The sequence below is a fragment of the Mycteria americana genome, chromosome 17 (genome assembly GCF_035582795.1).
Source record: "Mycteria americana isolate JAX WOST 10 ecotype Jacksonville Zoo and Gardens chromosome 17, USCA_MyAme_1.0, whole genome shotgun sequence".
Classification (NCBI taxonomy): domain Eukaryota; kingdom Metazoa; phylum Chordata; class Aves; order Ciconiiformes; family Ciconiidae; genus Mycteria; species Mycteria americana.
In genome coordinates, this window is record NC_134381.1 from 3,275,964 (window position 1) to 3,286,241 (window position 10,278).

Consider the following 10,278-nt stretch of genomic DNA (forward strand, 5'->3'; position numbering starts at 1 on the left):
TAACACAGCCTGCGTTTTGTTTTGTTTCTCCATGGTTTTGAGCCCACACATGTTTTGGGGTGTTTCTACACAACTGGGCACATCTGGGAAGAAGCCAAGGCTTTCACTGGGAATAAAATGAGGCTCTCCCGTACTCAGCTGACTTGGGGAGGTGCAGGACATTGCCCAAACCCTGGCATCTCACATGAAAACACCGCTGCTGGCCCTGCTGTCTGCCGTGAAGGACACAACGCAGCAGGCTCCGGAGAGGTGGCTCACCTCTCCTCGGGTTGGGTTAGGGATGCAGGTCCATCTCCGTCCTCCCTGCTTTTTGTGAAAGCTCAGCATCAGCCCCGAAGCCAGTCCCGCAGGATCCAGCTCCCTGAGCAGGACAGAGGTGGGTGCACGGGGCCGAGGGACCCGGCAGAGCTGCTGGCGCGTCCGTCGCTTGCGCTGGCTCGGCCGCGTGTTGCAACGTCCCCGGGAAATGCTGCCACTGGGTTACACACCCAGGGGTATGTTTCCTCCTGCGCTGCTGTCCCGCTTGGGACGATTTCCAAACAGGAATGAGGAAATGTTGAGCTTTGCAACCACATTCATGGATGTGTCCCCAAAACACCCCGGAGAGGGAGGTGGCCACGTTGGAGCTGCACCCCAGTTTCAGCTACAGGAGACCCTGCACGTCACCCGGGCAGCATCAAGGACACGGGTGATGCAGAGGAGACCCGCGCGGCTCTGCCACCGCTGCTCCGGGGATTCTCGGGCACATCCCTGCGTGCCAACCTCCTTCACACGGGCTCTGCTCGGGGCAGCGCCCGCGGGCGATGGGGCGGGTGACGTCTGGCCTGCCCGCAGCCCGTTGCTGCTGATGTCACCACTTGGGGACCAAAGTCGCTAATTAAGTTTTGCTTCTCTCGCTGCCGATCTCATTTCCTGGCTCTTGTGCAATCGCAGATGCTTTCGGGTTTCTTCTCGGTTGTTTATCCGCCTGCGGGACCAAAACACCTTCAGAAGAAAACCAGAGCTGGTGGTCTGGGGTCGGTGTCCGGTGAGGAGGTGTGATGGGGGGGGCAGTTTGCGGGTCCGTGCCCAGTGAGGAGGTGTCCTGGGGGGGCAATCAACTGTGAAGGGGGTTTTTTAGCTGCCCCCGTGCAGATGTTTTACTGTTTCGCAGAAAAACATTCCTGGGGGTGAGTCAGGCAGCCGCAAGCATGAGTCTGCCTTCAAGACCGGGGGAATTAGCAAAACCCCAAACTGCTTTGGAGCCCGGTCATGCTTCAAAGCCTTTTCTCCTCTTGTAACATTGAACAACTGCTTAAAAACTGAGGCTGGAGAGTCGCAGTGCGCACACCTGGCTGGGTTTGCTGGGGTTTATTTGAAATCCTACCCTCCTCCCAGAAAAAAAATACCGGAGTATTTGAGATAACACCCGGCTGGCGCGGGCTGCGTGCGCTGCGCCTGCGTTCGCAGCCGGTTGTGCGCTGGCACGTTTTGGATGCGTCTGCTCTAACAAATGTGAACCCTGTAACGCCGTATCTGTGGAAAACTGAAAAGGCAGTGGCCTGTTTAATTAATCTAATTGAGATTTGGGTTTGGCTCGATAGCTGGGAACCGCTGCTATATTGAAATAATCTACTCAAATTCACACCTGTTGGCTTAGGGTTTTTAGCTGACCGTAAATCAGACCAGAGCCATTGCTGCGCGTGGATAATTTTTGTTTTTAAAGGTACTTAACTATGCTGCCAGTGCTTGAAAATGTCAAATAGCGTACTTTAGCTCAATAATTTATAGATGCGAGGGGTGAGACGCGATTTCCGTGTTTTCCCAGCAGCAATCCCTGCAGCCCTCGGCCTTTCGTTCCTTCAAAGCACAGACGCCCTTTTGCTGCAGGGGGGTGGCTGCGCCCGGGAGGGAAACGCAGCCCTGCAGCCGCGGGGGGCTGAAGCCGGGCGGGCGGGAGCGGTCCCTGGGGTGTCCAGGGCGGGGTGGGGGGACAGGGGTGGTGCTAGGGCTGCCAGGCATCTGGTTGCCCACGTCCCCAGGGACCTGGTTGCCCGTGTCCCCAGGGCCAGGCAGGCACCCCCATCCGTTCCCAGGCATCGCACCTCTGCAGGGCACGGTCCCAGCGAGGCTTTCGGGGTGCGGGGGGAGCGCTCCGTGCCAGCCTCACCGGCTCCGCACCCCACCGCGCTGTAGCAGGGCTGGGGGGCAAAACACCCGCTCGCGTGTAGAAGGGCAACCCTACAAAAACAGCGAGCCGGAGGCAGGGCGGGAGGTGGCAAATCCTGTTCTCGATGAGTAACCCTTCTTATTTTTTAATAAATAACAAGTTATGTAGCCAATAACTTGCTATTTATTAGTAAAGTGATATTTAACGATATGCTAGTTACTGTTTTCAATAAGTAATATTTTAATAAGAAAGAAAAATCATGCTAAACGTTTTTCATCAGTAACCCTCGGGGGGCCGCAGCCCGGCCCGCTGCTGCAGCCGCCCCGGGGCGGAGCCGCCTTCGCCCCGCCTCCCCCGCCTCCCCCCGCCCCCCGCCTCTCCCCGCCCCCCCGTCTCGCCCCGCCTCCCCGCGCGGGGCGGCCGCGGGCGCGTATAAAGCGCGGCGGGCGCGGCCGCGGGCAGCGCTGGGGCCGGTGAGCGGCGGGGCCGCGGGTTCGAGTCCCGCGGGAGGACGCTCCGCTCCGCTCCGCGGAGGGAAGGGGGCGGCCGGGGCGGGGCTGCCTGTGCAGCGCCGACTGTGCAGCGCCGAGCACCCGCGGGGGCGGCCGGGCGGGAGGTTGGTTGTGGCTTATCTTTTGCGGGGGGTAGGGGAGTTGCCTTTAAAATAAAGGGAGGGAAATGGGCAGGGGGTGATGCCGCGCTCACCTGCGCCCTCTCGCAGGGCCGTCGCCATGTCGGTGTCGCACAGCTCCAGGCTGAACAAGCTGGTGCGGGAGCAGTACGTGAGGCTGCCCCAGGATGGGTTGGTGCAGGTCACCTACGTCTGGATCGACGGCAGCGGTGAGGGCGTGCGCTGCAAGAGCAGGACCCTTGACAAGGAGCCCAAGAGCATCGAAGGTAACGCCAGTCTGGAGGATGGTTGGCGTGGTGGAGGGCCCCGAGCACCACCGGCGAAAAGTTCTGGGGTGCTTTGGGCGGTGGAAGTTGGCACTTGCTCTCCCTGGTTGCGTGGTGCCGGTGATACCCGCTGCAGTTGTCTTGTGGGGCAGCAAGTAAATCAAGCGGCAGAGTAAATATCCGGCCTGCGTTGCTGCGGTTTGCTTAATCCGTAATCTCTGTCATTAGCGCTGGGTGGGAAGGGGAGGACGAGATCCTCGCCCCTTTCCACCGGGCAAACAGGCATGGAGACGCGTCGGCAGCCGGTTGGGGTTTGGCAGAGGGAGGTGAAGTGGCCGGGGCCGGTCCTGCCTGTGCCCAGATGGTGCTGGGGGGGTGAACACACCGATGCTTGGGGAGCACCGCTGGGCTCCGGGGATGTGGAGAAAACCCTTGTGGTGTCGTCCCACGGCACTCGGTGCCCTCTGGGTGCTCCATCCCGGGGTCTAAGCCACCAGCACTTGGCACGATCCGTATGAGAGAGACCTTTTCCCATCCCGCTCCCCCTTTGTCCCCCTCCTGCCTCGCAGATGTCCCCGAGTGGAATTTTGATGGCTCCAGCACAGCGCAGGCGGAGGGCTCCAACAGCGACATGTTCCTGGTGCCTGTCCGCATGTTCAGGGACCCTTTTTGCCTGGACCCCAACAAGCTGGTGCTTTGCGAAGTGCTGAAGTACAACAGGAAACCTGCAGGTGAGCACCTCCGGCGTGCACCCCGGGTTCCTGAGGGTCATCCCCTTATTATTTAGGGTGCTGTCTCTCCACGGGGCTGCTCGCTCTGGGCCGCTGGCACTGGGGAGCAGCTCAGCACTGAGTGCTTGGCCCGAGGCTCCGAAATTCAAGTGCGGGTGGCAGCGGTTGCTTGCAGGAACCTGTTTTAGCGGCGTAGGGCGAGGAGAAGAGCAGCGAGACGTGGAGCTCACGTCACTCGCCAACTCGAGCACGCCGAAGGCGTCACCTGGTTTTTGAGCGCGAGTGCACCCAGCCCCGGGCTGCGGGGTTACAGCAGGGGAGCTGGAGCTGGCAGCGGCAGGGGGTTTTAATGTGCTGGGTTCGTGGCTGCTCTCCTCGTTAATGGGCGCCTGCAGAAAAGGAGGGAGAAGGTGCTGGGGAGGCGTGGGCTGGCTCGGGGTGACCTTTTGCAAGCGGCCCCAGAGCGTGCCAGCACTCTGTCTTATCGCTGCACGCAGAAGTCTGCAGTCCCAGTGTCTGTCCTGTCCATCTGATAAAGCCCCAGACAGAGGAGGGGGAGCTGGTTTGCAGGGACACGCCGAGGGGCTCCCAGAGGGGTTATTTGCTGGCAAATTTTGGTTATTTGCCAGTAAAGCGGGGCCACGTCCCCGCTGGGTGCGTGGGGGGAGGGAGACGGCATCTGCAGGGTAAGGCACACATCTGCCTAGGAGAGGAGAGGCTGCAGGAAGTGATGGTGAAAGATGGGGCTGGTTCCTCTTCGAACAGCCTCATGCCTTTCAGCCGCGGGGGAAGCGTCTTGGTTGAGATTTCTGCCCAGCAGCTCCTCCGCCGGAGCAATTTGTAATGAGAGCCCCTGGCCCTGGAGCTCCTGGGGCTGGGGCTGGGGCAGAGAGCTCAGCCCAGAGCCCTGCAACACCCCGCAGCCGAGAGGGGTGCACCCTCCGGCTCTGCCCAGGGTGGGTCCCTGTGGGTGTTAAGGGCTGTGTGGGCTGTGCCTTCCCCCCTTCTCCCGTCAGTGCAAGGGAGATGTCACTGCTCCTCCCCAGCCCTGCGCCCCGGGCTTTATGTTGTAGCTGCTTCTGGGATCTTTTATTGCGACTTAAAGGTAGAATTTGCTGCCTGTCCCTGTGACAAGAGTTTTTCAGCCCTGCTGTTTCGGTCCAAACTCTCACTCCCCTTGCCTGGCACGTTGTCCCATGTCAGGATGGTTCTCGGATATCTGTATCTGCCTGGCAAAGCCCCGGTTGCCCTGAGCACCCCTGCCACCACAAAGGGCCAAGGCAGGGCCAGCCAGCCAGGATGCTAACCAAAAACATGGAGCAGGAGAAAGGTAAGGATAATTAAGCTGAGGCTGGTAGAAAGAGGATGGGGGTGAAGTAGTGACGGGTGATGTACAGTCCCTGTTCCCAGATCTGCCGGATGCCTGTAGGACGGGGCTGGGGTACGGCTCCTGGTCTCTCGGTGTGTAAGAGGAGGATGTTCATGGACCAGCGGTGGTGGTTTGAGGAGTAGGCTAATTAAACCTCTTTGGCCTGATGCTGTGGTGATGGAGTAGCTCTGCAAGGAGGAAACCAGTGAGCAGAGAGCGTCGCAGGAAGGGGGGGATCCACTCGCCCGTTTCCATAAGGCTTCTGTGGGAAGCGCTTGGCAGTGGTGGAGTCTCAGCCTCTGAGCGGGATGGAGCGGAGCATGGCGGGCGCCTGCCCACGGCACGAGTCTAACCTGGACCTCTCTGCTCCCAGAGACCAACCTGAGACACACGTGCAAAAAAGTCATGGACTTGGTCAAGGACAGCCACCCCTGGTTCGGGATGGAGCAGGAGTACACGCTGCTGGGCGTCAACGGCCACCCCTACGGCTGGCCCGACAATGGCTTCCCCGGTCCACAGGGTAAGTGCTCCCTCCCTTCCCCAACCCAAATGCTCCCCTCGGCTCCCACCCTGCTGCTTGGGGGGTGCTGCCCGGCAGCAGGCATCCTGTCCCCAGCCTCGGGTGCAGCTTTCCCACCGTGGCTGACACCGGGCCGGAGCCGGGATGAGGTTAGGAGCTGTTTGCCGAGAGCACCGGCTGCCCCGTGGCTCACGTGAGCCGGCCGGCAGCGCCGCTCCCGCCGGACCCCAGCTGCACAAACAGCTCAGCTGCACGACTTGTTTGGCAAGGGCTGGAGAACTCGGCCGGAAAAACCGAGTGGCTGTTCGGGAAGGGGTCAGCACATCGTGCCCTCCTGCAGCGGCAAGCAAGCCCCAGCGCCTCAGCTGTCTCCTGGGAGAGGGCCAGGGGTTTCCCAACCTGACTTAATCAGCTTTTTGTGGGGACCGGCCGCTTTCAACATCTCCCTTCCCCCAGGCGGGGAGAAGATCTTCGTCTGACCTGCTTGAATGAGGAAGAGCCATATAAAACTGTGGCGAGTTGAATTTTCTAGCCATGAACAATGTCGGCTGTTGTCAGAACAATCTCGGATGCTTGATGTGCTCAGAGGGTCAGCGAGGTGCCGCGGGGCAGACCAAGCCGAGCTTTCGTTATCTCCTGGCCACCTCCCAGTTGATGCACAACAGTTGAGTCCTGTTTAACTGCCTAGATAAGGCTGAGGTTGCACAGATGAACTGCTCACGCTGCTGGTCCTGGAGTAGGGGTCGGTGGCTCGATGCGCCGTGGAGGGCAACACCATTTAATTCCCATAGATCCTCTGCAGATGATGGCTGGTACCTGGGAGTGGTGGGATTATGCTGCAGTGCTGTTGTTGCTCCCAAAAGCTTTACTTGGGTGGTGACTCCTCTTTCCTTTCCAGGCCCCTATTACTGCGGGGTTGGAGCAGATAAGGTGTATGGGCGTGATATCGTGGAGTCCCACTACAAGGCATGTCTCTACGCGGGGGTGAAGATCTGTGGCACCAATGCAGAGGTGATGCCCTCCCAGGTACGTGTGGATGGCCCCACGCAGCCCGTTTCCAGGGATGGATACGAGTTATCGTGAGGCTGGAATAACCCAGCAACTCCGAGCTCCTCTGGGATGCCAAATCCAGTGACTCCCCACGTGGGTTTTGTCTAGATGGGAGCAGTTGCACTGCTAGGACAAAAAAGTACACGTTTTGATTTTTCTCCTAACTCACCCCGGTGTGCAAATCCCTGCTTTTTGGGGCAGCCGAGCAAAATCGCAGCCAAGCCAAACTGCAGTGAGCTCCTTGCACAGCTCAGCCTGAGCTCTGGCAGCCCGTGCGGAGCTGGGTGCTCCCCTGCGCTTTCCTTTCCCCGCAGAGCAGGGATGCAGGAGACGGCGTGAGCCGGGACGGGCTGCGGGAGCAGCATGTGGAGCAACGGGTGTCTGCGTCCTGCTCCTCTACCCCGGGAGCCGGGAAGCTCGGGTGGGACATGGCCTTGGGGGGTGGCTGGGGAGAATTTGGGTTTATTTAGGAGTTAGCCCGAGGGAGTCCCTGATTGCATTAGGTGGGCGGCCAGACTGACCGACGGTGATTTGGCCCTGCAGCCTGCGAATCGCTGACTCCCGCTGCTGATGTGGCAGCGATAAGCAGGGGGCTTATCTGCAGTGCAGCTGAGGCAGGACTTTTATCGACTTTACTGTTTGCCCTGACTTTTTCAGGGTCCTTCTTGGCTGCTTTCTGCATCCTGGGCTTGGTCTCAGCCAGGCCATGCCAGCAGCCATAAATGCATCACCCCTTGCTTAGTCACCGTGGGTGGTGCAACCCCAGCTCCGGCTGGGGAGGGAGCAGCCCCGGGAAGGACTAGGAGGCTCCTCGTTAGTCCCGTGCCCTGTTTGCGGTGTGGGTTGGGGGATCCGGCACGCCGGCACCAGCCTCAAAGGCAGGCATGGTGCTTATTTACCTCTGTTTTGATTAACAACTCTCTGATTTGCTCTATTTAGTCATGAGCAGTTTATTCCCATTTTTTTGCATGCCAAAGCTGTCCTGTTGCTTAACTTGATGCTCCTCATCCTCACTGCTGATTCCCAAGGAGTAAAGCTCAGCCATGCCCCATGCTGGCAGCCCTTGCCGGGGTGGGGTGGCAGGGATGTGATGGCTGGGGAGGCACCAACGTGCCCGTCCTCACCAGTGCATCCCCTCGCCCCTTCCAGTGGGAATTCCAGGTGGGCCCATGCGAAGGCATCGAGATGGGGGATCACCTCTGGATGGCTCGGTTCATCCTCCACCGTGTCTGCGAGGACTTTGGGGTTGTGGCTACTCTGGACCCCAAACCGATGACTGGCAACTGGAACGGCGCTGGGTGTCACACCAACTACAGCACCGAGGAGATGCGGAGAGAAGGGGGTCTTAAGTGAGTCGGGGGGGTCCCTGGGAGGTACCCGGGAGGTTTGGGGTGTCCTTGGCCGTGTGGCAGCTCCCCGTATCATGTGTGTCTCTGTACCTGGGTGCCTGCACCAGGCAGGGCTGGGGCTGTCCCAGCTCATTTTATTTGAAAAGCAGCTGGTCATATGAGAGTGTCCCCTGGGCTGTCCTCGTCCCTGCACAGAATGAGGGGGTGACAGCCTTCCTGGCCATGGAAACACCCCCCAAATAGACCTACTGACAAACCCAACCCCATTCTTTCCCACAGACACATCGAAGCTGCCATCGAGAAGCTGAGCAAGCGGCATGACTACCACATCTGTGTCTACGACCCGCGGGGCGGCAGGGACAACTCCCGGCGGCTCACTGGCCACCACGAGACGTCCAACATCTTTGAGTTCTCTGCCGGTGTGGCCAACCGAGGTGCCAGCATCCGCATCCCGCGCCAAGTCGGCCAAGATGGCTACGGCTACTTCGAGGATCGGCGGCCGGCAGCCAACTGCGACCCCTATGCGGTCACCGAGGCCATCGTGAGGACGACGGTACTCAACGAGACCGGGGTGGAAACCAAGGACTATGCTGACCACTGAGGCTGCGGGGTGGGTGGAGGTTTTTGTGTCTACACTAGCTTCTCACGTGGGATTTGTGCCAGTGTGGAGTCCTCGGCTGCAAGCTCAGACTCTTTAGGAACCTCGCTTCTGGTTTTGTGAAACGTCGCCTTAGAAATATATATATTTTATAGTAAGAGGGAGGGGCCCAACCTATTTTCTCAACCACTTTTTTTCTGGTTCCTGGTTTTAGGTCATACGGGGGGAGTTTTTTTAAAAACTTGGATTGAATTTTTTTCTGATGGACTTTACACTGCGATGTACATAGATCCCTACGTGGAAGCTGCAGCTGCTGCTGGTTGCACCTGGGGAGGGCGGGTGCTTTTTTTCCATATCTTTGTTGCAAGGAAATGATAATAAATGATTTCCCTGGCTGCGTGGCGGCTGGGTTATGCTGCGGTGGGTGCATTTTTCTGTAGCTCCTAGAGCACCACGGAGGATTTAATTTAGGTCTTGCTGATGGGTTGCAGCCACTGAGCAGCCTGCAGGGCCGGCAGCTGGCAGGCAGGGGCTGGAGGAGCGGAGATGCTGGAGGATCCTTGGGGCAGGTGCCTGGAGCTGCCTTGCCCCATTTGCCGGCAGCCGAAAGGCCATCTCCCTCCATCGTGATCCCCTGAAAGGCAAACAGAGCGACGCAGCCTGAGCAAACAGCAGCCGGGGCAGCAGCTGGCGGGCATTTACACAGGGCGTACGCCGCTGAGTCAGCAAAGCTGGCCCGGCACTGGGCACAGCGAGCGAGCGGCAGCCCTCCCCTCCAGGGACACCTTTGGGTGAGGGAGGGGAGCCTGGGGACATCCCCCTGCTGCACCCTAAGGGCGATGCCCTGCTGAACGGCAGGGACACGGTGCAGCTCCTTGGGCTGGAGTCTCTTGGGGGGGGGGGGGGGGGGGGGGGGAGTGTGTCATAGGTTTTATTCATGGAGCAAAACCCCCACGTGGGGACATTTCCATGTAGATGGGGTGTCAACAGCATCGCTAAGGGCCAGAGCCTTGGGCTCCCTCCATGCTGTAACTGCGGGGAGGAGTCAGATGCAAGCGCAGGGGACAGCTCTCCAGTCCCAGGGACACCGTGAACAGGCAGGTCCGGTCCCTGGGACAGACCTGCAGGATGCGACCCAGCTGCAGTCCCCAACGGGCGAGGGGAAGCAGCAGCACGAACAGACAGGGGACATCGTGTCCACTCCAGTGCAGTCATGGGCATTTTGAAACTGGTTTTGTGTTTATCTTTGAATCCGACGCAGGTCACAAGCCGAAATGGAGGACTGCGAGTCCCTCCTGCGGGTCGCGGTGCTGCCAGCGGAGCGGGGAGCGAGGGCAGCGGTGGCTGGGGAGGTGGCCGTGCCCCGGACCGCAAGCAGCCAGGAGCCCTCGGTGCCTCTGAGCTGTTCAGGAATAAATGTAGCCTGGTCCCCATCCTAAGAAGGACAAATTTTCCTTCCAGAAATTGCTGTTTGGGGTGTTTAACGTTTTTCATCAAAACCACAACGCTGTCCTGTTTTCCTCTCATTTCTGTGATGCCTTTAATGGGTAATTTGAGCACTGGGACAGTGACTGCTGAATGCAGCTGGAAAATCAATAAAGAACTAAATCTGGAG

At 59.3% G+C, this 10,278-nt stretch overlaps 1 protein-coding gene across 7 annotated transcripts; it reads left to right on the forward strand.

Moving 5' to 3' along the window:
* The first annotated feature begins 910 nt into the window (after positions 1 to 910).
* LOC142418188 (glutamine synthetase) lies at positions 911 to 10,278 on the forward strand. 7 transcript variants are annotated; one of them, XM_075519692.1, is made up of 8 exons: positions 911 to 1,016; positions 2,871 to 3,046; positions 3,616 to 3,777; positions 5,520 to 5,666; positions 6,565 to 6,692; positions 7,866 to 8,065; positions 8,345 to 8,675; positions 9,925 to 10,278. In XM_075519692.1, exons 1-7 carry the CDS (start codon positions 934 to 936, stop codon positions 8,664 to 8,666), a joined length of 1,218 nt encoding a protein of 405 aa, XP_075375807.1. In that variant the 5' UTR covers positions 911 to 933; the 3' UTR covers positions 8,667 to 8,675; positions 9,925 to 10,278. The 7 variants fall into 7 exon arrangements, with proteins under 7 accessions (XP_075375807.1, XP_075375813.1, XP_075375806.1 ...); XM_075519698.1 differs by lacking the exon at positions 9,925 to 10,278 and having other exon boundaries at positions 911 to 1,027; positions 8,345 to 9,082; XM_075519691.1 differs by lacking the exon at positions 9,925 to 10,278 and having other exon boundaries at positions 8,345 to 9,082.